This window comes from Aphelocoma coerulescens, chromosome 17, assembly GCF_041296385.1.
Source record: "Aphelocoma coerulescens isolate FSJ_1873_10779 chromosome 17, UR_Acoe_1.0, whole genome shotgun sequence".
NCBI lineage: Eukaryota > Metazoa > Chordata > Aves > Passeriformes > Corvidae > Aphelocoma > Aphelocoma coerulescens.
The window spans coordinates 10,264,171-10,291,945 of record NC_091030.1 but is presented as its reverse complement, the minus strand read 5'-3'; the positions used below and the strand labels follow the sequence as shown (position 1 = coordinate 10,291,945).

At 42.8% G+C, this 27,775-nt stretch overlaps 1 protein-coding gene across 5 annotated transcripts in view; it reads right to left on the bottom strand.

Annotated features, from left to right (window-relative positions):
• Positions 1 to 886: 886 nt before the first annotated feature.
• The window catches only part of GAPVD1 (GTPase activating protein and VPS9 domains 1), a 29,145-nt gene continuing 2,256 nt past the window's right edge, over positions 887 to 27,775 (bottom strand). The window contains exons 1-27 of one of the 5 annotated variants that reach the window (XM_069031542.1): positions 27,576 to 27,593; positions 23,694 to 23,908; positions 22,506 to 23,349; positions 21,240 to 21,326; positions 19,987 to 20,121; positions 19,677 to 19,866; positions 18,699 to 18,779; positions 17,713 to 17,873; positions 16,799 to 16,928; positions 15,926 to 16,051; positions 14,967 to 15,140; positions 14,532 to 14,672; positions 13,790 to 13,924; positions 13,101 to 13,220; positions 12,569 to 12,646; positions 12,070 to 12,443; positions 11,474 to 11,561; positions 11,017 to 11,097; positions 10,239 to 10,361; positions 9,616 to 9,745; positions 9,120 to 9,229; positions 8,339 to 8,498; positions 7,852 to 8,039; positions 6,961 to 7,174; positions 6,341 to 6,413; positions 5,300 to 5,497; positions 887 to 4,596 (exon numbers count right to left, since the gene is read on the bottom strand). In XM_069031542.1, the coding sequence (XP_068887643.1) occupies positions 4,456 to 4,596; positions 5,300 to 5,497; positions 6,341 to 6,413; positions 6,961 to 7,174; positions 7,852 to 8,039; positions 8,339 to 8,498; positions 9,120 to 9,229; positions 9,616 to 9,745; positions 10,239 to 10,361; positions 11,017 to 11,097; positions 11,474 to 11,561; positions 12,070 to 12,443; positions 12,569 to 12,646; positions 13,101 to 13,220; positions 13,790 to 13,924; positions 14,532 to 14,672; positions 14,967 to 15,140; positions 15,926 to 16,051; positions 16,799 to 16,928; positions 17,713 to 17,873; positions 18,699 to 18,779; positions 19,677 to 19,866; positions 19,987 to 20,121; positions 21,240 to 21,326; positions 22,506 to 23,349; positions 23,694 to 23,878 (4,467 nt within the window). In that variant the 5' untranslated portion in view covers positions 23,879 to 23,908; positions 27,576 to 27,593 and the 3' untranslated portion in view covers positions 887 to 4,455. Of the gene's footprint in view, positions 4,597 to 5,299; positions 5,498 to 6,340; positions 6,414 to 6,960; positions 7,175 to 7,851; positions 8,040 to 8,338; positions 8,499 to 9,119; positions 9,230 to 9,615; positions 9,746 to 10,238; positions 10,362 to 11,016; positions 11,098 to 11,473; positions 11,562 to 12,069; positions 12,444 to 12,568; positions 12,647 to 13,100; positions 13,221 to 13,789; positions 13,925 to 14,531; positions 14,673 to 14,966; positions 15,141 to 15,925; positions 16,052 to 16,798; positions 16,929 to 17,712; positions 17,874 to 18,698; positions 18,780 to 19,676; positions 19,867 to 19,986; positions 20,122 to 21,239; positions 21,327 to 22,505; positions 23,350 to 23,693; positions 23,909 to 27,575; positions 27,594 to 27,775 lie in introns of those variants that run through there. The other 4 variants (XM_069031541.1, XM_069031543.1, XM_069031544.1 and 1 more) reach the window with 4 other exon arrangements.

Genomic DNA, 27,775 nt, shown 5'->3' with positions numbered 1-27,775 from the left:
ACCCCAGGATCCCTCACGTACCGTGGGACAGGACCAGGATGCACAGGACCAGGTCACCGCCCAAGCTCTGCAGGCTGGAGATCCCCACTCTGACAGCAGCTTCCAGGTATATGATTTAATGAAAGGCACAATAAGAAGTGAAACAATTAGAATTTCTGCCTCATTATCATGGTAATCTTATCAGTCGGATAATGAGGTATTAATGGAGATTTAATGTGCCTCTCATAACAGAATCCCTTGGAGAAAACACATAAGGAAATTGCTGTAAATCCACTTAATGATGGAAAGGTCCCCAAACACCATATTCCAGAGGATGAAAAATGCTGGATGCAAATGAGAGAGAATCAAGGTCAATAACACTGCGGGGACCAAGCTCATGGCAGCACCGTCACCACCACGCACCCGCCCCGGCCCCGCCCGCCCCGTTCAGCAGCGAGACCAGGTGGGTGCACGACAGCTGAAGAAATCCTCCTGTCTCATCAGAAGAAATGAACATTTCCTAAGAAATAAAATGCCAAACGTAATACTTTTGGACTTGACCATTCCCAACAAGGCATCAAACAGCAGCCGGCAGAGGGACAGGCACACTCCTGCTGCAGGCAGAGCTATTTCTCTCCTCTCAAGCTGCTAGAACAGCCAAGCTGAAGATTTAAAATAATAACTGAAGAGCTCTGTGTCAATGTAGCAGAGCTTCCTCTCCCCTTTACTGGATTTTGGTTCTTTTTTGCCAACGTCCCTTCCCTGTGAGGTGTGAGGACGGAGCAGAGCAGCAATGCCCAGCACAAAACCACACTGAGTTAGTGGGAAGCTGCTCACACTTGCACTGCTATCCCCAGCACAACTGCTGATGGCACTGGAACAAGGCAGAAACATCAAAGCCAGGCGGTTAAACTGCTCTCCTTTTAATCAGTTTTTACAGAATAATACATTAATAATCACGTTAAGAGACAAGATGGGGTTCCTGTATACAAGATTGTGCAAGCTCGTTAATTTAGATTTATAAAGGCTTTACCAAAGAGGAGAGGCAGTACAAAGCTTTTCAATAGAGGTAAAGCACAATTAAAAGGTACAGAACACACACTACTAACTCAGCAGAGGTTAATTCTCAAGTAGTACAGGCTCAACCACTTCCCCAGCTGTATCCAGACACGAGCATCCCTCCCGCTCTGTTCCCACTGCTTTCCTGCTGCTCCAGCTCTCCAGGCACACTGTGACTCACTCGTGCCAACACACAGTTCTGCTGCCAGCAGCTCTGCCCCCTCTCCTACCCCCTTCCCCCACCCCATTCCCACGGCAGTGAGTTCTCCAATTCTGTGACAATTTGGCTTAACAGAACAAGAACATTTTCAAGCAATACGAACCAACACTGTGCTCACCAGATTCACCCACAGGAAACAGCATCATGTTCGTGGCTTTTTTTCCTGAAGTTTATGGCAGTTACATTCAGCATTTGGTAGTAAAAGGTCTTCAAAACAAAAACTTTTAAACTCAAATCCTTGATAGGCCAGACACATTCTGATTCTCCTTAAAGAGGATTTAAAAAACTTTTAAAGAGAAATCTCACTTAGGGGCACAAAGGAATCTCCTAGAGATGAAAAACCCAGCCCTTTCCTTTCCCTCATCTACCCAAAAAGGAAACCAGCACCTCTGTAACATTCCCAGGCACAGATATGCCATTGCTTAAGTGGCAGCTCCTCGGAACGTGCCAACAATCGGTGCTGAGACAACGACCGAGCCTGAAGTCCCTGACTGTGACCTGTTACCAAGGATCTTTCCTGCTCCACTTTGCCCAAAATGTTCCATTCCTCCTCCAGTGGCTGAAGTAGTTTAATTCACAGAAAGCACCGAGATTACAGCAACAGGCCCATGGCTGGCACCTTTTGGCAGCAGTTCTGGTGCTTTTGGTCCTTTATGCAGTGTCTTTTCACCTTCACTATTGCACATCAAACCTAACAACATCACTTCCTAGACACGGAATTTAGCATTTTAAAACAAAACATTACGGGACACCAGGGAAAACAGTAAAAGGACATTACAGGCAGGTTTTTAATTCTTTGGAAAGCCTAATTCTCTAACTACACCTATCAAGACTATATAAAGGACCTTCAGAGTAGGCTGGAAAAAAGAAGCAAAGGACCATCTTGCTACAAAAACTCTCAGCTCACCTGGGGCTCACTGAAACACCTACTGATTTTAAAATAACTAAGTAACATTAAAATAAAGACTCCAGTTCTTTTAAGTACTTTTCTATGCAGAGAAACCAAGTGATAAAAGCTGTGAAGGAAATGGTTCTTGCCCCTTCCATAAAGGAGAGTGAACCTGAAAGCCCCAATGGTGCTGACCAAACCCTGTGAGCCAGGCCAGCAGAGAGGCAACACAGAGGGTGATCAACACCTCCTATGTCCTTGTGTCTTCTTCAGGGATCCCACAAATACTCTCCTCAACCAATACCCAAACTGCAGAACTTTCAAACATCAGTCTTAACATCTCGGATATTCAAGTAATAATTACGTATTACAGGACACTTCAATAGAGATGAATTTATATTGCTTTTTGATATGATCTGGCCATATCTTCAAGGGCATGTTTGTGCTTTGCTGCTGAGTGTTATTGGTCAGGGCTGTGCTTGCAATATTGAGTTATCTGTTCAGCACCAAAAACCCATCAAGGCTAAATAACCAGAATATTGCAATGCTACACAGACTGAGTCACCAAGTAAGGCAGATCAGAAGAATTCTGTTTCAACTGAGTATTGCTCCTCCACGAAACTGAGTCTCTAACAGAGGAGAAAGACTATAAATAAAAGGAAAAGGTTACCATCCCACCTTCTCACCTGTGATTAGTTTGGCAAAACTGTTAGACTGAGTTGTATCTGAGAGCCCTAAAAAGGAAGTTTCCTTATTATGCCTTGACAAGTAGCACAGCCAAATCAAGCACTCAATGTTTTACACAAATTGTTCTAATTCCAATTAACCACATGATTTTCCCAAGTACTAGTTGTTTACAGGTTTTAATCATCAAAATGCACACACACAAAATGAACCAATCGTGCTTTGAAAAGAATGTGAGAAAGATTTTCTTTACCACTCACAGACACCAAGTCTTACCACATCCCTCTGTCAGAAGTGCAATGAACACTCTGGAAAGAGCAAGAAATAATACTGACATGAAAAAGTTCAATGCTCACTGTCCTTTTTCACTGTATTCAAGCTGAAAAAGAGCAGCAAGTGCTTATATACAGCCAACACCCACTGGCCATGCCCCAGACCACTTCACTCATGAAAAACCCATGTGGTGTTGTGCATAAAAACCTCTTTAAATTGGTAACTGTCAGTTTAAGGGGAAGGCGGGGTGAGAAATCTATAAAACACCCTGAACTGATGTCATGATATGTTTCATAAAGAACAGTGTTATATTATTTTAAAATATTTTTTATGAACAGTAAAACTTGCACTGCTGCATAGCAGACAACACAAAGAACATTTAGTAAAAACATTCACTGAACCCCCTGGCATATGTATTTAATGTCACTAATCAAAATATATATTACAGCCCAAGGTTCTGTTAAGGATCTCTGTTTGGGGTTTGTACAGTATACACAATAGCTCAGAAAAAATATTACAGTAAGGTATTTTATTTCTCCTTTTTTATATTAGACTTCTCTATTGTAACTTACAGTCCCTCTCCTCTATATATCCAAACCTCTGTAACACCCTAATGCCCTAGCCAAGAAGTGTTCAGCTAGCTAATAAGCCCTATTATAAATTCCAGTTTTAGAAATTTCAGTAATCTTAATTACATCTTAATAAATAGTTCAGTTTGCCCTTTTTAAATCTTAGCCTTTTAAAGAAGTCCTTTTGTCACCAAAACATGGTACATCACAACCTGTTAGAGGTCAGAGAGGCTTTTGCTTGTTTATTCAAAGGATAGTAAGTCCAAAGATACTTGCAATGCATTAAATATAATTATATAATATTTACACTGTCCTCTCAGATTTTAAACTTAGGTGAAATATAACCGGTAACTTTCAGTGTGGCTGGTGTTTTCTTAATAAAAGGTGTATTCAACTAGAAAGTTTATTACGTGGCTGCCCTGATTCCTCTTTTTTCAGTTTTCTGTTAGAAATTAAATGAAGTGAATTATTCATGTGAATAAGAATTCAGGAAGAGGGGTGGTGGAGAAAGCATGAAGAATTTTCTGAATGTTTTGAGATTCCAAAATACCTGAAAACTGTGGTCCCTTTTGCAGTGCCAGTATCTAGAGGGGAGAAAAACGCAACCCAAAGAGAAGAGGAAAACCTGTTAAATTAATTAGATTAGTAAAGGTGTGTTTTAAAATGCCTCAATTCTGTACAGTATTTTACAAGGAAAGTCTTTTCTTCAGCTTTTGCAGCTGTTGTACATTCTTAGAAACTCCTCCCCTGCTCACAGTCTGCCCGTGCCTGTGCTGTGCAAGCTACTTGCGGTCATCGATAGTTTTGATGAATTCCACGGCTGCCGTGAACTGCATCCACCAGTACGACTCCTCTCCGGACAAGCAGTTGGCATAGAAACTGCTGATGTACTGCACAGTGGACAGCAGGCAAGGGGGGTTTGCCTGGGGGTGGACAAGAGAGAGATACTCACAGCTTGTTTGCAAAGCTCAACATCAACAAATGCCGCAAGATACAGAACAGAAACACAATTCCCTTTGTGCAGTGATCCTCATCCTACAGAGTATGTAACCTACCTGCAGGGTAGGGACTGTTTATCCTCACCAGCCCCATTTCACACACTCAGGAGGCATCAGGTTTGATGAAAGGAACACTTTTCCAACAAGGAAAAATGACTAGCAGGCAAAGAGAAAGAAGGGGAACACTGGCAGAAACTGTGAAGGTCATCAGGACCTCAACACACGTAAAACCTGTTGTTTTAGCATCTTACACGTCAGACCATTCTCCACTCATGCCAAAAAAGACCAGCAACACAACCCAAGTCAGTCCTGGTGTGGATCTTGGTCCTGAGAGGACAGCATGAAGCAGGCACAGATGACAGATGTTGGTGGACATGCCTCAAACAAACTCTACTCCACACACAACATCTGCACCCCAGTTTCCTTGGTTCCAAATGTAAAGTTTGCTTGGATTCAAAAACCGTAACTGTGACCACATTTCTGACATTCCCATTCAAATCCTGCTGAATCAGACCTGGGTTTGGGCCTGGACAGCTTCCCATGACCCACAGGCATCATTTCTCCTCCTAAATTTGTTTGTTTATTACAAGAATTAACTGGGGTTTGTGATCTCTGCAAAAGAACTCACCTTTATGAGGACAAAGACCAGAACAGGAACAAAATCATCTGCCCCAGGTACCGAATCCTCGTTGGCCAGACTGAGCAGGTTCATGATGGTGGAGCACATCCTCAGGATGCACTGCACCTTGTCCCGGGGGGTTTTGTAGGCGCTTATTGTGCGGATCTCGGACTGCGCCGATGGCCATGGTGCCTCCCGGAGATACACCTGGGGAGAAACCAACCCAGTCCTCATTTGGTCAAGCTACTGCTGTGCACCACAGAGGAGTTGCAGTACCAGAGGCTCACAGGCTCTGGAGAAATGGGAAGCTTTAAGGCAAGATAAATTCAAACTGAAAGAAGGGAGAATTAAGTTATATATATGGAAGAAATTCTTCCCTGTGAGAGGGGCAAGGCCCTGGCACAGGGTGCCCAGAGAAGCTGTGGCTGCCCCACCTCTGGAAGTGTCCAAGACCAGGATGGATGGAGCCCTGAGCACCCTGGTCTGTGGAAGGTGTCTCTGCCCATGGCAGGGGGTGGGACGAGGTGAGCTTTAGGGGCCTTTCCCACCCAACCCACTCTGAGTCTGTGATTTGGAGATGGCTACATTACACTCACAGGGAAGGTGGCTTCCTCATGGGTTGTAAAAACACTGTAAGGAGCCAGTACTCTGTGGACAACTCACAAAATTACCCTGTTCTTCTTCATGACTTGCTCAGAACCCTGTTCCAGATGAAGGCAGAGCCATAAGTGCTCTCTTCCTCACCAGCAGCTTTGTGAACACTCACACTTCACGTGTGAACTGAGAACTAGGCAGCTGCAGACATGCAGCCCCTGACAGACCCCCTGAGCCCACCAACCTGCTTTTAGCTACCCTAATAGCCAGGAGAAAAATGAAAGTGCTGGGTAAATGGAAGACACATGGGTACAGTGTATTTTTCCTGCAGGATACTTCAGCTGTCACAGACAGCAAAGCAACCCTTCTAAGTGTCAAACAGAACAATCCTCTCCCCATCACAGTACCAGTCCAAACCCCAACACACATACAGAAGCAAAGGAAAGGAGTTGTTACCTCAGGTATCTGAAGTGCCTTGTGGTTTGCAGTCACTACTTTGGATAACCTCTGTATGTGCTCGTGAAGGACCCTGAAAACACAAAAAATAAGAGAGAAAAGTAAGCAGCAGCCAGCCAGCTGGGGATTCCCACCTGTTTTATGTTTGATAGGACCAGAAAGATCTTCAGGAATGTGGCCCTACAGCTGATGGACACCAGGTCAGTGAAGATGCAGAGGATTGTTCTGTACAGCCAAGAACAACCACACATCCTCTAGAGCATCCCAACAGCATCTGTTCTAAACCATAGAAACCCCAAATCCATGGAAAATACTGAGTCAAACCAGAAAATGGATGACATCCAGTCCTGAAACAGGTTTTGATCATTCTCTCAGCGCACACACTTGCAGACCTGACAGTCTGCATCCCAAATCTTACAACTTTATTCTGCTCTAGCAGTTTGTTGCAAACACATTTGCACATTATGCTAAAGCCCTTCCTTGTTCTTTTACAAAATGTTCTGAACAAAAACATGAGTTTGTGTGGCTGACTCAGACAAGCCTGTCACAGGAGGGCTGCACAGCTTCCACTGCACCAACTGCAAAAGAGAAAACAAATCCTTCAAATTCCATTAACTTACTGGTCACGCAAAATATCTCCATCCTGATTAGGGTAGAAGGCGAGTTTGAAAATGCGATTCATCACACTGCGCTCTATGGCTAATTGTGCATCCTGGAGCTGCTCCTCACTGGCATTCTGCCATATGGCATCCTGAGCCATAGCCCCGTACAGGAACTGGAGAAAGTCCTCTACTTGGGCTGTTTTATCATCTGCTGCTGTGAGTTTCTGGAAATCTGATAAAAAGGAGGAAGAGAGAAAACATTCACTTAAGTAAAAAAAATATTATTTCTGATAGGTTTTTCAGGCACATTTAATATGCAGCACTATATGCTCCAGGAGCAAGAATTGACTCCAAATTCCTTAGGTACTTCATTTAGTCAGGTATGTGCATAGAGAACACAGAACCAGTTTGGTATAAGTGTCTGTTTTTGAGTTTCTTGGTGCCACTATCTCTTATGCTGTGATATTTTTGAATCTTTGAGTCACTTGATTCACACTATTACTATCCCCCATATCTTCTAAGGTGCAACCGTAGGTTCTAGACTAAGAACTGAATGCTGCAACTTAGTTTATCATGTATCAGTAGATATAAAAAATCATTAATAGTATTCATGCTTCTGCCATGGGGCAGATAATGTGATTTAGCAGAATTTCTTTGGCCAAGTCAGGTCAAATTACCTTCATTCTCTCAGCCCAAGAAAAATGCAGACAATTGCCATGGCTTAGCTGCCACAACATACTGTAAAGTCACAGTAATCTGTCTCTTTAGCCATTAATTCACCATCTAATATTAAAATCATTTTAGGAATCTACTACTCAGATCAAAAGACATATTTTAAAACATTAACCCAAGTCAGCACCTAAATATGGAGTAAAGGAATATAAACACTTCGGTCTGCATTAATCTTACCTTGAATGAACTCCCTTATTTTCTTTTCCTTGCTCTCCAGCAGTAACCTCACACACACTGTAGTGAAGTATCTGTTGGCCACTTCTTTATCTCGCAGGACTCTCTGTAACAGCCTCTCCAGGTGCGCCTGGGTCGTCTGCAGGCCTTGGCGACAGCGAGTTAAATAAGCAATATATGGAGCTCTTTTCCTAAAGCAAAGAGGGCTCTACATCAGGTTGTTAATAACGACAGAGGCTAATAGCTTTACAGACTGCTGAGTCGTAGTGCAAAGGATTCTTCAACTTGTTGCTTTTGAAACAAAACAATGCCTGAATTCGGAAGTTTGCCTCACATGGGTGAGACAATTGCATTGTTTTGTGGGGAAGCAGAGATGCAATAACCTGGTTTGACTAAGTACAATTTAAAACAAAAGGGATCTTCCCAATCTGCTAGAGAATAAATATATGAATTTGGGAACCCATTGTTAATGAGACACTGGACAAACTACCTGTAGTCCTCTGCAATGGACGCCAGCAGCTTCCGGCAGGTCCTGTTGTCGAAGCGGCTCACGCAGCGCATCGTCTCCTGCAGCTGCGCCATCAGGTTCTTGTCCTGCAGGTTGATGGCTTCAGCTAGCTGAACTTTCAAGAAGCACACAATTTCATTATCTAATAAAGAACAAAGGAAAAATATTAAGGAAAAGAAACGTAGGCACGATGAAAATAAAGTATTTTTGAATATGGGAAACACATTGATGGTTTAAAATAAAACTTCTGTACATTAGGCAATAAATGTTATTTCAGAACAATTTAATAAGCCTTTTTTGAATTTTCCAGGTATCAGAGGATAAGCTTCCACATCACTATTGTATCTAGCATTTAGAACCATTCTGAAATGTGAAGAGGACCAGATAAGGTGACACATTCACCTGTCTGCAAATAAACCTAGAGTGAATGAAGGGACACAACACAACACATTTATACTAAGTCAACATAAAGACCCAGTAAATCATTCAAGTAGCACAACTCCCAAAAGCACATGTATTTTGAGAGTCTATTCTATAGCTTCAGGCTCTACCCGCACTGTATCTGTGATATTTCATTACAAAAAAAATCTTAGACCAGGTTGAGATGGCAGGTTTGTCTGTGGAGTAAGAATGAAAACATTCTGGGGGCAAAAGGCAGCCTGTGCCCCCAATATCTGTGGCAGAGAAGGGACCATAAATGGCGCAGTACAAGTGCCATTGCATGGGGACAAGGAGAGACACACACAGTGCAAAGAACCTTTACCTTCAGGGTCTGTGTGGTCTGGGAGACCATTCCTTGTTGAATGTGTCAGCATCGGGAGGGCAACAGAATCTGCTGAACAAAGAGCCAACCTCAATTTCTTCTTTGCATCCCTTAAAGAGGAAGAATATTTTCTTAACACAGTTGATGAGAGGTCTGCTTCTTCAATAAGAAGTCTTTACTCTCTTTTTTATTTAATACTGCCTAGAAGTTATTTAACATCATTTTAATATACAACATTGTCAAGACTTTAGAATATCAGTTCTTTTGATCCAGCACCATTTTCAAAGGGATTTTCCTAAACACTGAACTGCTTTGTCCTCTCAGGTTATAAAATCCCTCCTTCATCAATGGAAATATGACAGTTTGAGATGCTTAAAACTAAAAGCACATAAAAGTTTACAATGAATCTATATTAAGATTCTTGTGGGAACCAATCACACAGCTTCAGTTCTTAATTCTACTTTGTGGGTAAGACAAAATCTGCAAATATATTTACCTATAGGAGAAAGCAGAACTTTGTGGCTGTGCTACTTGACTTGCAGAGTCTGGGAGGTCATCTGCAGACATGTTCTGCAAAGCCTCATCCCGTGGGGAGTCATGCATGCTCTCACCATCCCCAATTGCCTCTATGGAAATGAAAAACACATTACACCTGAAGAGAGGAGTCAAAAGAAGGAACCAGACTAATTTTCTGCTCATTATTCTAAGGTCAGGGAGAGAATGGAGACAGCAAATAAACCAGCTTGTTCTGGATATATGAAAAAAGAGTATTAAAACATACAACCTAGAAACTCCTAAAAAGAAACTCCAAAAACTTTGGAGGGCAATACACTTCTTCAGTGCCATTTAAAACAAAACAAATCAAAAAACTGGTAGGAAGAGATGTGCTATCAACAACCAGCCCCCTCAATGGCAATATGAAAGAGCTGTCCTTGGGAATACCAATTTATTTCCCAGCCTTTGAGGGACTGTCCCACAGATTATTTGACAAAAACATTCCTTGTTCAGAGGTCACACTGTTCAGCTGCTAATACCAACATTGGTCTAGAATACTGAAGTGTTTTTATCTTTAAGGAGGAGAAACTATGTTGGTGGTGATTACAAAAGCCAGGTTCTCACCTGCACTGTCATAGTTCACTATGGCTCCTTCACTAGGACTTGTTCTCTTGATTGCATTCCTGTATTTGTCCAGAATGTCCTCAGCAGCTTGTGCCTGTGCACTGAGCCTTGGGCTGGGATCATCTGAAAGGACCATAAAAATCAGCAGGAGTTACCCTGGTGTTGGGCCAACTGAAAGCAAATACAAAAACTTAAGCCTACACATTTGCGCTCTGTTTTTAGCCAGATCAAAGAAAGCTGCTTGTGTCCCACGTAGCCCAAATTCAAATGTATTAATAAAGTCTGAAGCAAACCAGAAGACAAACAGTACAATCAAAGTGAACAAATGAAGTCAGATCCTGAGCAGATCCTCAGCACATTTATACTGCCTACACAAATGGCTCTTGGATATTTGAAGACTTCTAGAAAGGATCAGGCAAACAGAAAACAAAACACCCAGGTTCAAACCATGTTTAATTTAACACTGAAGTAACTATTACAGGACTATGTGTACAGCTATCCTTACAGCTCAGCTGTGACAAGGACAGGAGCTCTATAATGAGGGGGGGGGAAGTGAGGACTTGAGCTGAGATTCCACTACATGCACAGACAGACAAGTGACAACTTAAAAACAGCCTTCAAGTCAGGAAATCCTATCTATTTTCTTATTCAAAATGCCAGTTCTGAACATGAACTACAACAGTACATACCTGTCTGTCAATAGCTACTTGGTGGGCACTCTGGAACTCCAGGAGGCATGTTCTGAGAGAAAATTACTAGGATGATGTTACTCACATACCTTGAAGTGTTGCGTATCTGTCAGGCACCATGTCATCTTTGTCTTTTTCTTGTTTTTCTTTCTTCCTAAATGGAATCGGAGCTGAAAATGCAAGGAACCTCGTCAAAGACTACTCTGAGATAATGGCCAAATAGCAGAAACTTTAAGGAAGTGGTTAATGCATAAAATTTTCATCAAATCTACTTCCATAAAAGCATAAGCTTATCCATGGGGTAGAGCAGAACTGTACTGTCATCACCTATAGCCAGCTCCACCTTTAACAGATATGAGGTCAGGCAGAACAGTTTTGCCTTTGAGGTACAGCACACTCTAGGGAAGTACTAGCCATGGGAGTCAGGTAGCTTCCCATTTCTATTTACATATTTATTTATACTTTAACCATAAAAGTGACTAAAGATATAATAAAGGCAGTGTGAACTCTGACTGAAGTACCAAACCCAGACAGACATGATCCTACCTTTGGGCATGGCAGACACAAAACGTTTTCTCCACCAGGGCTTGTTCCTGTCAGACTTCTCATCATCACTGTCTTTCCGTTCCTCAATCTGCGGAAGGGCAGAGTCTACATCTGAGCATTTACCAAATCAAGTGTAAAGAGAAAATTTCTCCTTCACATCAGCTTTTGCTACACTGACTGTAAAAACAGAACTACAGCAGAGCAGAGAGAGCAGATTAAGTCAGAAATATCTCTTCTAAAGAGGGTATCCTGCAAAAGCAAGCCCATGGTCATAAAGAATCTTAGATTTCACTTATTACTTTTTTAAAGAAAATTAATTCTCAGGCTGCTGCAGCTTAACAGTACAATGAATCTGTTTCTGAAGTACCACCAAATCCAGTAAACCTCATCCAGTAAATTCAAGAGAAGCCAGATCCACTTAAGCCACTCTGAACATCTGTTTTATCTTATAAAACATTACTGGCCAATGTTTAAAGGGTAACAAACATGTGTTGTAATTCCTTGGCTAAAGACATTTAATTCCAGCCTTCTGGCATTACAAGTATAGTTAAAGTGGGCACGAGAGATAAAATTACAATGATAAATAGAAGGCTCACCTCTCCCCTGGAGGAGTCCTTGCTGGGAGATGACGATGAGGACTGAGAGGCGGCTGCCAGCACCGCTGCCCCGGCACTGCTGGAGGCCATGGGCAGCTCCCTCTCCTCATTCCCAGCACGTCTGTTCCACCCAGGATCACTCATAGGCCTCCGGACTGAGGACACGATGTCTGAACTCCTGCTGCGGACCAGCCTCTCCGGGTACGAATGTCTCTGCTTGAAGGCTTCCAGGTCAGTTGGAATTAAAGCATGAGACCCAAAGTTTGGCAATCGGGCCTCGTTACCTCCCACGGCTCCTTCCAAGATGGGTGGATCTGGAGGTGGATGAGAGGGTCTTGCATAGTGCACTTTAGGCCTTACTACAGCTGACACACCTGTGGTCACAAGCAGAAAAGAAGTCACACACATTTCTTTTAATATTATTCTAAATTACCTGGTACTAACATAGAAGCCTTGAAAATGCCTATTTTTAAAACAAAGTTTAATCTTTATAACTCACCCTCATTTGAGGACAGAGGGTCAAACAATGCAAGCAAAGAATCTGTCTGAGAAGGGGGAGATGTCAGCTGACTGGCTCCTGAAATACAGAGAGAACAAAGTTAGCGCCATGCCAAAACTGCCTCCAACATGAGAGACGCTGGAAAAACAGGCCTCAGCAACAAAAGTTTACAAAACTTATACCGCAAAGTATTTGTAAAGATATTCCTGTACGGAAAGATCTCTGTAGTACGTTGAAATGATCAAAGAATTACATCACAAAAAGTGGGGAATTCTTGAGGAGCAGCCCAGTTCCAAAATGCAAGAGGATAGTCAATGTAATCAAACTGAATTAGGAAGCTTAGATCTAGTACTCAAGCTCTAGTACGGCAAAGCAGCAGACTGGAGTCTCTTTGCCAAACAAACACAGTACTGGCAAATAAGGAAAATATTAAGCTTAGTCACCAGCACTTTGAAATTGGGAGAAATTGTAAAATTTCAGGATTCCATAAATGTCACTTGTGTTTATCAGAGATTCCAGATAACTAACTTACCATGGGCTGTTTCATCCATGTCGGGACTTGTTACAGAATCTTTTCCCCCAAAGTCAGAGCTACATTCAGACCTGAGATCCTCAATCTTGTTAGGAATATCTTCAGATGTTGCACTAATACCTTACACATAACAAAAGAAGCATCTGTAATAGTCTTTCAGAGAGCAAAGAAGCAAAAATCCTGAGGCTGTTAAAATGTTTGGTGGACAGTGAATAATTAAGTTCTAACTCACAGTAGCACCTACAGACACCAAGAATTTCTATACTGCTGAAATAACAGTTTATTTCTGCTCTACATCTTCAAAAGTGTTACCATAGCCATGAATACACTCTGACAAGGGGCATTAGAAAGACACTCCACTCTTGTATACTTTGCAGAACATTAAGAACTAGAGCTATGACTTAAATAAAACAAGTTGTGATAATTAAACTAAATGCAAGAAAGTTTGGAGTTTCTTCCAAAGCAACACTCCTCTGCTAACCACTGCTATTGCAACACAGGGCATTCACCTCTCTGCTGCCTTTTAAATTTCTTCTGTGAGGTGAACAAGAATCACTGCTTTGAAAATTCCAGAATGAGTGCAGGATGTTATTTTATGAGTGAAGTGATGTATAAATAAAGCACGTGCAGCAAAGTGAGTGCTGACCGTGCTGTGATAGAGCAGCGTTTTCAGAGACAGTTCCACACACCTGATACAACACTCAGGCCGGGAGTGCTGGGCCGAGAGCTGACCTCCCTCACATCTGTGTCATCAGACGTGCTACCCAGCCCAGAGCAGCTCTCCAGTTCTTGGAGTCTTTCCTCTTGTTTTAAGTCTGGAGCCTCTACAAAAGGGAGACAACGGAGAGTGGAGAGAGAAAGTATCATTACTCAATGCCGTGCTCCCTAAACATTCACAAGCAGAAGGAAGCGGGGGGTGTTGATTTAGTGTATCAAGTTTTAAGGTAACTCAACCACTTCAGCAAGAGTTTTCTTATATCCTTTAGTACCGAAGGCAGGACTCTGCACAGACAGCAATGCTCTGTCTGCACAGGCATGCTAAGGAGTGTTTACTGTTTTAAGTGTTGTATTTCTTAGACAACAAGATACAGTCACATCTCCACTAACCAAAGGAAACCGTGGTCCTGGATAGCTTCTACTCAACACCACAGGGAAGGAAAGAAAGCACAAGTTTGCTTTGCAAACCCTTCTCTTCCCCTTCAGAGCTTAAGAATTTCTTAAGTAACAGAAGTCTCTCCCAATGCTTTCCATCTTCTTTCTGCCTAGGAACATTTTGTCCTTTTAATTCTGGAAGTATTCACAAAAACTAACTTAATCCTAGGACAGTAATTTCTTGAAGAAAGAGGAAGAGGCCGTTGTTTTGCATTCTATGCCTCTGGAAGAGTCTTAGAGTCATGCTAAAGAAATAAGCAAAAACTGCCCGATTCTGACCTGAATCACTTGGTAATACTTCCACACTCCACGCCTCACTTGTGGTTTCTGATATGGTTGAACCTGTGCAGGGATCAAGCAACACGGATCCTGAACCTGGCAAACACAGCAAGCTGCCTAGCATGTTCTCTGCAGCTGCACCTGCAAAAGTAAAGCCGGAGCGTATGGCTAGAGCTGGGCCTGGGGAGTCAGCTCTAGAGAGAAAAGTAAGAACACATCTTAAGTGTCCTTAATAGAGCAATCAGGAAACACAATGTTGAAAAGAAACGAGTAACTAAGAACAGTCCAGGTCATGCACACAAAAGTCCTCCTACAGCAAATCTCCAGTTGAATCCATGGAAATGCCCCTGTTGAGGAAGGGAGGAGGAGGAGGAGGAGGGCTCTGCAGCCTCGGCTCCAGAGCAGCACAGGACCTACCCAGAGCACAGCAGTTACCTGCGATCTCCTGCAGCCGGTCCTCGTCGATGTTGGGGTCGAAGTCGCTTCCCAAGACATCTGTACTCCAGGTTTCGCTCACAGTTTCCGATATGTCTCTGTCATCGGTCAAACCCATCATGTCACGGATTTCAAACTTACGGAGCTTGTCATCCAGATTATCCTGAGTTGTGGCTGTGGAAAAATAAACAGTTCTCAATTTTCTGAAAGGTTTCTCCAATTGCTTTGGATTGAAAACCTGTAAGACTACATTAGGAAAAAAATTCCAAGCAAATAACCCCCTTATTCTGTCAGGTAAGGCAGTGGTTTAAAGGAAGAACACATTTGCGACATAAGAAGAAAAATCTGGAAGTTTACACGGTGACCTATCAACTAAATTGACTGAAAAAATAAATGAAATGTAGTGCTGCAAAGACACTGATACAATTCCTGCAGAGGAACAACTGATTACAGAAAAGCTGAGGCCTCCAGAGACCATTCCAGCCCAAACCCCCTGCCCTGGTCAGGGACAGCAGATTGCTCAGGATCATGTTGAGTCATATTTTGAGTATCTCCAGGCTGGAGACACCACAACCTCTGGGCAATCTGTTCAGTGTTTGACAAATGGATATTAAACAGAAAATTGTCCAGATGCTTCCAGACTACTTCAATCCAGATCACCCTGTTCCTGAAGGGAAAAGCTTGATATCAAGCAAAACTTTAAAAGCAGTTTCCTATAAAGGAATTAAGCCTCAAAATTCCAGGCGATTTCCTTTTCCTAACAACAGACTAAAAACAATATTTCTTGGGAGAAAGAAAACCCTAAACCAAACCCACAAATAAATACAAGAGAGATTGCACAAGGAAAATTTCTACTTTTTTCTTCCCTGAATTTGTCGATTTTGCAACCTCTTTCCACAATACTTTGGCTTTAGCATCTACAGCACCTCAGGCTGTAGAGAGAGAGAACTGGCACCTGCCTTGCTCGTGCTCCAGCAGCTGCAGAGCCTCAACGCCGTTGCTCCCGGAGGGGCCCGCGCCGAGCTCCGACACCGACTCCCCTTCCAGATCCAGAGATGACACAGAGTTGGAGCGATTGGAAGGGCCTGGGAAAACAGATTTTACCTTAAAACTAATTTGAATAACAGTTCCTAAATATACAGCATTAACAATGCAGGACACAAAAGCTCATGAGAAAAATTACAAGAAATGAAGTGGCAGTTCCAACACAAAATACTGACTCTCACCACTACTGTACTTAGCTGTAACTAAAAAGCCAATGAAGTCTTTGCCTTTAGTTTATTTACTTGCACACGAATTTGTTTTCTTATTTTGAGGAGACAGAGAGCAAAAACAAAGTTGTGGAAGTTATACAAAATAATGCAGAAGATGCAAACTCTTCCATCCCACAGACACCTGTGTTTTGTTATGTCAGAGGTTCATATAAAGGAGTTGTGCAGAAACTATTCTGAGATATGTAACAGCTCATTAAAACATGATGAAAAATAAGTCTGAGAAATCCAAGTTTAGAGCTGTTAGATTATCTTAATAACTAGTACTGCACTTAAGTTTCAAAAAAAAAAAACAACAAACCCTCTATTTTCTCTTTCTAAACACACTTAGTTTTTCTCTTCCTAGTTCTCAGACTCAGTTCTGCCTTTGTAGGTCAAAATTTAGCTCCAGGCTTTATTCTCTGAACAGCTAAGAGAGAAGACAGGCTCTCAGAGTGAAATAGCACAGCCTTCAAAACAGCAAAGACAAGATGCTGTATTTAACACACCTTCCTTTTAGAGTTAAGGGATGAAAAAAACAAAGAGCAACAAAACTTCTTCAAGACTTAAGCAGCCCTTCACCTTCAGATATTCCTTCCAGATTATCACTGCAGAGGGAAAAGCGCAAGGTTTTATCAGGTTTACCATGGAGTTTGTTCTCGTCGATGGGGACATCTCCCTGCCCGCCATCTGCAAGCTGCATATTTAACACCTGGAGAGTGGGAGAAAGAAACAAGACTTCATTAAAATAATCTATTTTTCAGATAATTAAATAGCAAATAAAACACTGGAGACATGTTTTTGAATTGTTAATGGAACAATCAAATTCTGTTTGAAAAAAGACAGCAACCTCCCAAGTCAGAGCCTGGGGAGAATGCAAGGAACCACCCCGTGGACATCAGGCATGTCCTGATAACAACAGAGCCACAGCTCCCTCATCACCCCACAGAGCAGTGCAATATGGAAAGGATCTGCACGAGGCCGCCAAAGGAGATAACACCAAGCACCAGGCAGGGAGCAAATCTGGAAGAGGCAGCTGTGCTATGGCTGGAGAAAGAAAAGGCTGGAACACCAGCCCTGCCCTAGGAACAGTCTGCAGGCACTGATGGCACTGTGAGCTCAGCTCTGCCCTCACGAGAACCTGGGCCTGTGCCTTTCATAAGCTGCCAAAAGCATCAAGATCAGTGCTCCAGTTCTGTCATTCACCTGTGTCCCTGGATCCAAAGGACAGGGTGTGCAGAGACACACAGCAGTTTCTTCAGGCTCAGAAACAATAGCCCAAGTTCACTCTTAAGCTTCTTAAGTGAGGGAAAAACCCCACCTAACAAAGGCAAATTTGAAAGCTACAACCCCCAAGTTCAGTAACACGGAGTAAGGATTTTAATTCCCATCTAGATTTACTACCAAACTTAGCTTTTCAACCTCACTGCTCTGCTCTGAGAGAAGACAGAGGCTGCACGGTTCAAAACATCTGAGATGTCATCGTTTCTGGATACCTCGTTTTCTGACATCATTCCTGGAGTAATCTGTGGACCTGTCCCCAAAGAAATCACCAGCACTTCTTCTGGCTGAACTTCTGGAATAGTCTCCTGGGAGGATCCTTCATGGTCTCCATGCTGGTCCATTAGCATGTTTGATCTACTTCTGCTTCGAGTGGCTAAGAAAATATTTTGAAACATGGACATTAGAAAGCTCTTCCTCCTTGTTTAAGGAGGAAAAAAAGACAATGCAATGGAAATACAGAACTGTAGTGTTTTAATTAGCAACACATACTAAATAAATTTTCTAAATCAAAATCTTATTAAACTTTTGAGAGATGGAACTGGTGTTTAAACTTGAGTACTGCCCTGTGAAGAAGGAAAAATTCAACAGAAAAGTTGAGAAGCAGAAAAACAAGGTATACTGTGACTTGTTTGCCTACAGCAATTCAGCCTATTCCAATTACAAAAAGACTTTTTATACATTATATGAGAAAATTAAGTTTGTTACTAAAAAAGGTCTGGGTTTCTGTGGTTTAAAACTCGAATTAATTTGTTTAAAAAGTTTTTTTCTCCTAAAAAGTAGGAAATCTTATTCTAACAGGTGTCTCAAACCCAGACACACAATACAACATCAGTGGTTTACTCTGATTACTTTGCCACTCTTAAATCCTCTTTTCAACTGGCCTCAAATTCCTATGTTTGGCTCCACAGAAGGAAAAACATCCACATGAAATTAAGGTTTCTAAGAATGGCACCATGACACCAATTATTTCTTTATTTGACCCAGGGAAAACAAGGCAAGTGTGCAGAAGTCGCAGCCAAATTCTGATTGTCACACAAAGGCACACGAGGGGTTTTTAAATCCACATGTACACCAAATGAGTTCATACACCCAAGAAATCTGCAAAGGGGACTGATTGCCAGGGTAACCCAAAGACATGCTTGAGTTATGTGACACGAGCCAAAGTTTCACAGAAGAATGGAAAGAGGGGACTACCCACCAAAAGGGGTTACTAGAGTTATGTGAGCTGAGAGATTGGTAGCAGACGTATCCCAGGCAGTGATCGCTGCCAACTGCTGTCCTGGAGTTCGAAAGCATTAAAATGAACAAAAGAAACAAAAACTTTGAGCAAAAGATATCTTATACCAGAAAATAAATGCTGTAAAGTTCCACTACTTTAGAGGTGTAATACCAGAACCATTCAAAAGCAGAGTTAAACCAACATGGGACAGGTTTGTTTTGGGGGTGGTTTTGTGGGGGTTTTTTGCCACTTATTGACCTCTGTATATTTTCGTCCTTTTACACACTGACACCAAATCTCTGAAACAAAAATATCCCATGTGGTCATATTCACATAAATATACACTGAAGAAGCATACCACACTTCCTATTTTAAAAGAAAGTATTATTAATATGGAAAAGTTCAAGATCCAGAAATCCTGTTTGAAAAACAAAACCCAACCAACCTAAAATTGCATTCCAGAATACTGACAGTTGGAATTAGAGCAGGCAAGGAACGGAGAAAGGAAAAAGCTTTTCTCAGCACGTACTCTAAAAGTCCTGCTCCTGCTTGTTTACCCTCCTGTCCATTTGTTCTCTAATAAAAATATTAAACTTATTCTATCCCACTATTTAAATGCCTCTGCTTCCATCTTACTACTTTCCTAAGCAATTTTCCCCCTAGATCTGCTTCCCATCTTCAAACCTTCCATTTATTATCACTGCCAACCACCACCATTATGACTACCAACCACTCCAGCAATTTTCTCCAGTTCGAGCTGGAGTGATGAAGGTCATCCACCACACTTGCATCAGACAGTAAGGAAGTTACCTTCTATGCTAAAGAAAATTCTTCACCATCTACACAGAAAAAGTAGGAAGTGAAGGTGTAAAGAGTAACCCCAAGAGATGACTGAAAATGGCACAGAAATGCCCAAGGTGTCAGAAATCATGCGGGAACTGCGCTCGCTCTCCTTACCTATGGGCAGTCGATTTTTTTTGTTAGCTGGAGTAGTTGCAGGAGAAAGCTGGGGGGTGTTATACGGAGTCATTTCAAGGCTGCTGCTTTTCCCTGGCTTGTTCTGGGGTAAATTTGCCAGCAAGTTTTCCAAAGCCATCCGATCTTCCTTAAGCTGATCGCTTGACATGACGTTCCGCATGAAGCCAACCTAAACATTGACAACAGTTTTGGTAAGAACTGCAGTGCAAATGACCAGCCTGCTTTTGCCAAGGTGGGACCATACGGGTACGAGCTGACGCTGGCTCTTTGCAGGAGCAGGAGGCATTACCAGGGCAGTGAGCTGGCTGTAGGTCATGTACACCACGGTGCGGCTCAGCCCCTCCAGCAGGTTCACGGCCGACATCGGGGGGGTCTCCACTGCGCGCCCGTCGATCACCACGTCCAGGAAAGCAGCAACACAGCTCTGAGAGACAGCAGAGAGTGTGAATGAGAGACCATTCCCTAGAGCTTGGAAGGAAATCTATGGCAGGAGTCAAGTAGTTCACAGAATAATCTAAGTTTTGCTTCCTACTTCTAAAATCTTAGGATAAAATGGCAGATATTTTAAGGTCACTGAAGAGCAAGCAAGGAAAGTGTGCAATTACTTTTATCATTTCCTTTGTTCCTTTCCTGCATTCCAAAGTGTTACTTACTTAAGTGTGCTCTTACCATTTTAAATAAAAAATAAAGGCAAGTAAACTGCCCCTTCGCGAAGAATCTGCTGAGCACGGACTAAAAGTGAAACAAGGAAGCAACAAGAAGAGCACTTTCTAATCTGAGTGAAAATGTTACTTGTACAATAAATGTGTAGCTTTGTGTGGTGACTGTGTACCAACTAGAATTACCAACACCTGGAAGGATACAAGGTTACCAAGGACACCAACAGGTTTTTAGACACTTGACAATATATCAAAGATCATCAGCTTCATTGTTGCTCCGACAAAGACAACTGCTCTATGGCTATGGATGATTAATACTGACAGACGAAAAGTTAAATAAAAAAAGCAAAACTATGCAAAAAAGTAAGAGAAGTTACTCGCACTAACAAATTACTAGGTGTTAAAACAGACATTATACTTAAGCTGTCTTCAGATCAAAGGGTTTTGTTAGGTTCAGTTGAAAAACCAGAGACAGTAATTCAGTATTTCATGGAATCACAGAATCACAGACTGGTTTGGGTTGGAAGAACCTTAAATGCCATCCAGTGCCAACCCCCTGTCGTGGACAGGGACACCTTCCACTAGATCAGGTTATTCCAAGCCCCATCCAACCTGGCCTTGAACACTTACAGTGCTCAGTTGAAAATGTCATTTCCTTTGATTTTTTAAAATATTTTCTTTTAAGAAGTATTAGGTCAGAGCAGAAGCAAGAATTCCCAACCCTTGATCCTAGTACTCAAGATTTTTTTTCCCCAGCTTTGTGCAGGATTTAATCTGCTTCGCATTACATGTAACTTGGAAATTAAACACTTAGTAAATCCTTTGCAATGTCTGAAAAAGGAGGCTGCAGAAGGATGATGATACTTTCAGTCTGGATTCTTACTTTGTCGAATTTAGCCAGGTTGCTCTTCGTACGTGGATCTCCCTCCTCAGAGCCTGTCATTGCCAGCTGCTGCAGAAGTCTCCCAACCTGAAAATGAAAAGAAGTACAAAGAATAAGCCTTTCAAACCAACATGATGGACCTGATTACAAAAAATATTCAAAAAAACCTCCTCCATTCTAAATCCTTTTTCATTTAATACTCCAAGGAATACTTCTGATTGAGTGGACAGAGACTTGTGCTCGCTTTCAGGGCAGAAAAAATGCAAGAAGCTTAAAAAAGAAGCAGTCATTGCCTTTAACAAGAAAATGTGCACACACAGTAGGCTGTGAGCATCCATACTTCCCCCTCCCAGGAACAAAGCATGTTTTGTTTTTACAACACGTCAGAATTGAGAGTTGAATCTAGGTCATCTAAACCTAGAGATTTTCAAGGGCTGCATATATTTTACTAAGGAAAAACAGCAAGAAGGCTAAGCCTTATTTCAGAGCACATATTCCTTATTCATCTCCAACTGCAAAACAACCCTCAATTTAAAGAGTCGCCAACTGCTCTGCTACAGCACGTGAGCAGTGACACAGGAGAGGATTGCTGCTGGATTCTAGAAAAACACTGAGCAAAACTCACCAGCATGATTGCACTGTGAGAATCACTCCCTGCCCACTTTATACACAACAGTAAAAGGCAGGTTTTGTTCCTCATGTGGAGGAACATCCTCAGTCAGACAAGTGTTGCTCAACACCTTCAGATGACTCCTGTATGTAATACCATTAAACTGTCCAAGTATTTGCATAACTACAAAAGCTGGTCACAAAGGCTGGGGAACGCTCCAAGTAGAGCATTGGGCATTACTGCCAGACAACAAGGGGGTTTCAGCAAAGTATTTCATTGGTTTTTGCAATACCTGTTACAATGTGTAACATTAGCAAGAACAGAACAACATCCATTTACATACATTCCAGAATTCATCTTATAGTCACTTTTATGCCTTAGCTTCCATCCCTTATAACAGCTTTCATAAAGCATATTTGCAACTCTTCTAAGGGATACAGGAATACATGCTGTCAGTTTTTTCAAGTCAGTATTTTAAGCAAACAGATAAACTTTGGAGCCTGCCTTTTCAGCAACAATTAACACAAATATTTCATTAGCATTCATTTTATAAGTCGGAGAGAGAGTACCTTCACTTTTACTGTAGTAACATCAGTTATAGTGGGAAGAAAAAGGCCATTTGTATATTTTTAAGACTGCCTTACTATGAATCATACCTGCATCAGATTAAATCTTGCCACCTCATTTATAGGAGCATCAGAAATGATCCCGTACTGCTCCGGGTTGACGATGGCAGGGCAGATGAAACAGGCCAGAAGGAGATCTGTGCACATGGCTCTGACCTCCCCAACCTCCAGCCTGTCCACACACGACAGCGTTTTGTACATCTGTGATACAATCCACCTCAAGCTGTGAGGAAAACAGTAAGTGTTTTGTTTGAGATAGCCAATGAATTTGTTAACCAAGGTCACCAGCTTGGCCTCGTTGGAGTCAACCATCTCCTGGACTCTCTGCTTGAACTTTTCTGTGCCTTTCTCTCCAAATAACTTTTCCTGCTGTACTGGGGAGAATCTCTCAATTAACTTGTTTGCATCGGTTTCCAGGTGGTCTTCATCTTCAACCAGAAGCTGCATGATTGGCTCATGTAAGGTTGCAGTAAGAAAAAGTTTTGCAGAAAAGAGTCCTTCAGAGAAAAGCTTGAACAAGATGCTGAAGGCACAGGTGCCTCGTCTCAGCAGCCGCCTGGGGTTGTCGCTTTCCTTGAGCTCAAACTCAATCAGGTAACGGAGGACCTGCAGGAGGTAACTCTCATCCTCCTGCATGATGCAGTTGCCATAAATGGAGGTAAAGACTGTGTGAATGACACTCTGGGTGTTGTCCTGGTTGAGCTTCTCTCCAGCAACCAGGCAGGATGCAATAAGCCTGGGGTTCTCTCTCAGTCTGTTTAGGAATTCTCCATAAGCAGTCTCCTGAAATCCCAACTGCTTGTATCCATCCACAAACTGTGTGTCCTCCAAGATTTTTGCGTGCTGGCAACATTCAGCAGGAGAAGCTTCAGCACTTTAAAGAAAAACATTGAAACAGTTTAAGTAACTCTTAAGTAAACAAACTTGCTAAGAGATGCCACGTGGTCAATCTATTAACCAGGCTGCCACAGAGGTAAAAAAGTCTTTCCAGATTGCAAATACTTTGTAATAGCTAATTCAGGAGAGTTTGTTCTCATGAACAGAAGCAAAACACGCACAAGTATTTAAAAAAAGTTGCCCAAATGGCCAGGCGTGTAAGATTCCCTAGCTGAGGTTTGCTTTACAACCTCACAATTTTTATGATTAGCACAGCAAAGGCCTCCAGGTTCTGAGGATCATCCATCACCAAGCGAGGCGCGGCGCTCGCTCCCGCAGTACCTGGTTATGATGAGCCTGTCGAGGTTGATGCGCTGCTGTTTGGAGATCCAGGCCGTGCGGTAGAGCCGCTCCGCCGTCTTCAGCACGTCGGCGTTGAGCCGCTGGATCAGCTGCTTCTCCGAGGTCACGTACAGCCGCTCCTGCTTCAGGTGATGGGCCAGCGTGTGGATGTCCAGCTTCACCATGGTGGGCAGCAAGCGGGCAGCACAGCACCCCTGAGCACACAGAGGGGACAGGGTCAGTGCCAGCAGAGAGGGGACAAGTCCTGCCAGCCCCGCGAGGTGACCAGCGGGGCACAGGCTCACACCAGGCGGCGAATGCTGCTGTGCCCCTCCCCTCAAATCCTCCACTCAACGATGCAAGGTTTCCCAAGCGCCAGTTCCATTGTTCTGTCACACATCAGGGACACTGGCAGAGAAGCAAATGCTATTTTCAGCTCGCCCTGGTGAGCAGGAACAGGAGCACAGCACTGCACAACCCCTGACCACACCTCAGCTACACGAGGTGGGAACCTGGCCTTTACCCAGGGCATGTGGCCCTTGCTACAGCTCAGGTGACACAAGTTCAGGGAGAGGAAGACCAGCCCCGTTCCCACTCGCTGTCTGGGGAACAGGCACTTACTCCTTCGTCCTAAAGCCCACCCAGATAACCCAGCACTACCCCCGGACCTGGGTGTCGGAATCTCTGGCCTGTTACCTCTCTCACCTATGCACCAGAAGCACCAAGCTCCCAATGCTGCTCTGTTCTGCTAAAAAAAAATAAATAATAACAATATTACTAATTAAGGAAAAAACCCACCAAACCACAAACCAAGGAGTATCAATACCCAGACAAGGCAGAAGTTGGAAATAAATCTGGAGACTTTGCTCAACAGTAGAATTCATTCAGAAAAAATTCCTTAAATATTTCAATTCAGAAGAATATTTCTTTAGGCTGTGATCCAAAAATGTCGTTTTATAGAGAGAAAAACTGAAACAACCATAGGCTTTCATAGCACATCAGGGGCTAAAATCTACACAAACTACTGTTCTGTATGAACGTAACATCAGCTCTAACTTCACAACTAGAAAACATCTCAGCAGAGTACTGCACCAGACAAGACACATTCCAGGAGCAAACCCATCTAAAAATTAACTCTTTTGGAGAGAAAAAAAGCATCAGCTGCATTAATACTGACAAAGGAAGGGGTACAAGCATGCAGGTCACAGAACTGATGGTTAACTGCTTTATGTCTTCCCCACCAGAACTAACAGCCACACCAGCTAATTTGGGAAGGACAAGGGTTTGATGCAGATGTGATCTGTAACAGATCATAATATACCTGTCATGTGTATCAGGAATGGAGATACGTCAGAGGGCTCTAGTGAGGAACCCTTCAAAGCCATGCTACAGTCAAAATAAAAACTTCCCACAACCTGCAGTGACTCTGGACAAGCCTTGCTTCACAGCCCCATTTAGATCATGCTTGAGAAACTACAAATAATGTGCTAGAGTGCCATGTGCTGGCCCAGTGCTCTTCCCTGCTAGTGTTTTAAAGATCTGTGTTTCACTGTTCAGCAGAGCAGGAGGTGATTCTCATTGAAGAATACAGATTAGCTCCCTAATTAGGCACAGGTTTCCCATTTGTTGGGTTTTTGCAGCCTGACAACCAGGTGCAATGACAACCATCACTGCTCCTGGTGTAAATAAGTCCTTTCATCTATAGTTTTGACCTCACAACCAGGAGCCAGGCAGACACGAACAGAGAAGCTGTCACAAGTCTTTATGCATTTAAAAAAATGCAATTTTATTACACCTGATGGTTTAAAGGCCATTCCTAGTAAACACAGACAACTGGGTATAAAGATCTTTAAAAAAAACCCCTAAACTCAAAAAGATCCAAAACCAAATTCAGCAACCCTAACCAGAGGTTACAGCTGATGCATCCAAAAATGAGATTACGACAGGAACTTGAAGGATGTGCTAATTCAGATGTTTTTAACTAGGACAGTCTCAGAGAAATGATTAGAAGAAGAAACATCACTGTTACTGCCAAAGTTCTTTGTGAAACAAATAACAACTTCTTGCAACAAATTTATTTTTAGTCTCAGAATTTAAGAGCTTGCAAAAAAAAAAAAAAAAACAGCAGTAAACTTGCTACTGCCTGCAAACACAGTAGTAACCAGTTTTCAGGCTGTGAGCTACTGCCATCAGCCAGGAAAAAAAAGTTGAATCCATACAAACACACACAAACAAGACCTGCAGAGCTACCTTCTGGCTTTTCAGAGCTTCCCACTGTAGGGCTGTGCTCAAGAGCTGCTCATACTTGATCAAACCTGAACAGTTTTAGTTGGCATTTTCCACTTTCAGGTGTCAATACAGTCTCCACTTTCCTGGACAAGTGCTTCTAAGCAAGTTTGGGAAGGAAGGGGGGACCCACATGGAGTACCCCTACGAACAGCCTGTTGCCTCTGCCTACATTCCTATACCTTTGCTTCGCCAAATTTCAAAACAAGTCTCTGTTTTTGTGTCACTGGTTACAAACCCATTTAAGAGCAGACAAGCCAATTAAACAGCTCCCGAGGTGTCTCCTACACTTACAAGTGATTTCCCTCACAGCTTCACTCAGGGTCATTTTCTGGTTTTTTATTAGAGAAGATGTTTTCAGCATCAGGGATGGGCAAAGCTCCCTGAGAAGCCTCTGAGGAAGATGCTCCTTCCTCCTCTGCCCACAGGTCGGAGTGAGCTCCAAAAGCCCCATCAGCAAAAGAGACAAAGGTGCTCTGGAAACAAGAGACCTTTTGAGGTAAGGTATGATCATCAAAACAGCAGTTACATTGCTGGTAACCTTTTCTGGAACTATGGACAATGAAAAAAAAAGAAATATACAAAATTAGTTAATACTCAGGAAGCAAATAAGACTCCCACACATTTCAAAGTCCTGTTACAAATGCATTAATCCACCTGACCAGCAAAAAGAGGTCAGACTCCTGCACAGTGCCATTTGCTACCTGAAAAAAAACCTGACAAGCATAAACCTCACCCCTACTCGGAAAGTGAAGTGACCACCCAACACAGGAACAACTTCAGCACCTCCTCATGAAGAGCATCTCAGCCCTTCCACGGACACTGAGGCCCCGAGAAGCTGTGGGAAGTTGCCAATTGCTGTGCATTCTGATTTTTCCTTTTAAACTAATTGCCTCTGTGAGCTCCAGGCCCAAAACAAGGCTCCAAAGAGCACCCTTAGCTGCATCTGTGATGCTAAATATACTGGTCCTGTGACTACCTGATAACATCCCATCAGTTGGCCACTACCCACGTGTGTGTCTTATCTGCCTCTGCTGCAGAACGCTAGAAATAACAAAAGTAAAGGAGAATTGGTTCAGAACTGAGCCACAGCAGGTTACTGTGTACCACTGTTTCGACAAGAACTGTGAAAATCCACAGGATTTTCCTGTCAATCCACAGGAAGACAACTGCATGACAGCAGCTTTCACCCTGTGTACAGGAAAATGGGATCAGCAGCTTCCCCAGCTTGGTAACCTCCATAAAAGTTAAAGTGGCTTGACTGCCAGGATTGTTGCTGAGATGCAGCTCTGTGGAGAGGAACACCTCATCACTGCCTTCCACGAGTTTTGAAATTAATTATTCTGAAGCCACACATGCACAGCAAGCAAGAGCACAAACAATTTTGTCTTCACCTGAGGTCTCTGGCAGACACCTGAGAATACCAGAGATGTAAAGCAGCAGTTTAACACACAAGGTATTTCAGCAAGGCTCAGGGAAGAAAACCCAAAAAACCCAGTTGAGCAAGATGCATGTGCTATTCCTCTCCTCAGACACTGGTATTACCAACACAGCTTGTTCTGAAAGAAGAAACTACTGTACCAGTAACACACCTACCTGACACACACTGCTCCTCCCCAAAACCCCTTCCCTTCACAACAGTACAAAAAGACAGCGGCTGCATCCTCTGACCAGGCTTCACCACGTTCACTCTGGACCAGCACTCGGGGCCAAAGCTTCAGGAGCACTTGGCCACAGCCAGTGTTTGGTGACATGCCACAGAACAGCTCTGGAGCAGAGTCTCTGCTGATTCCAGA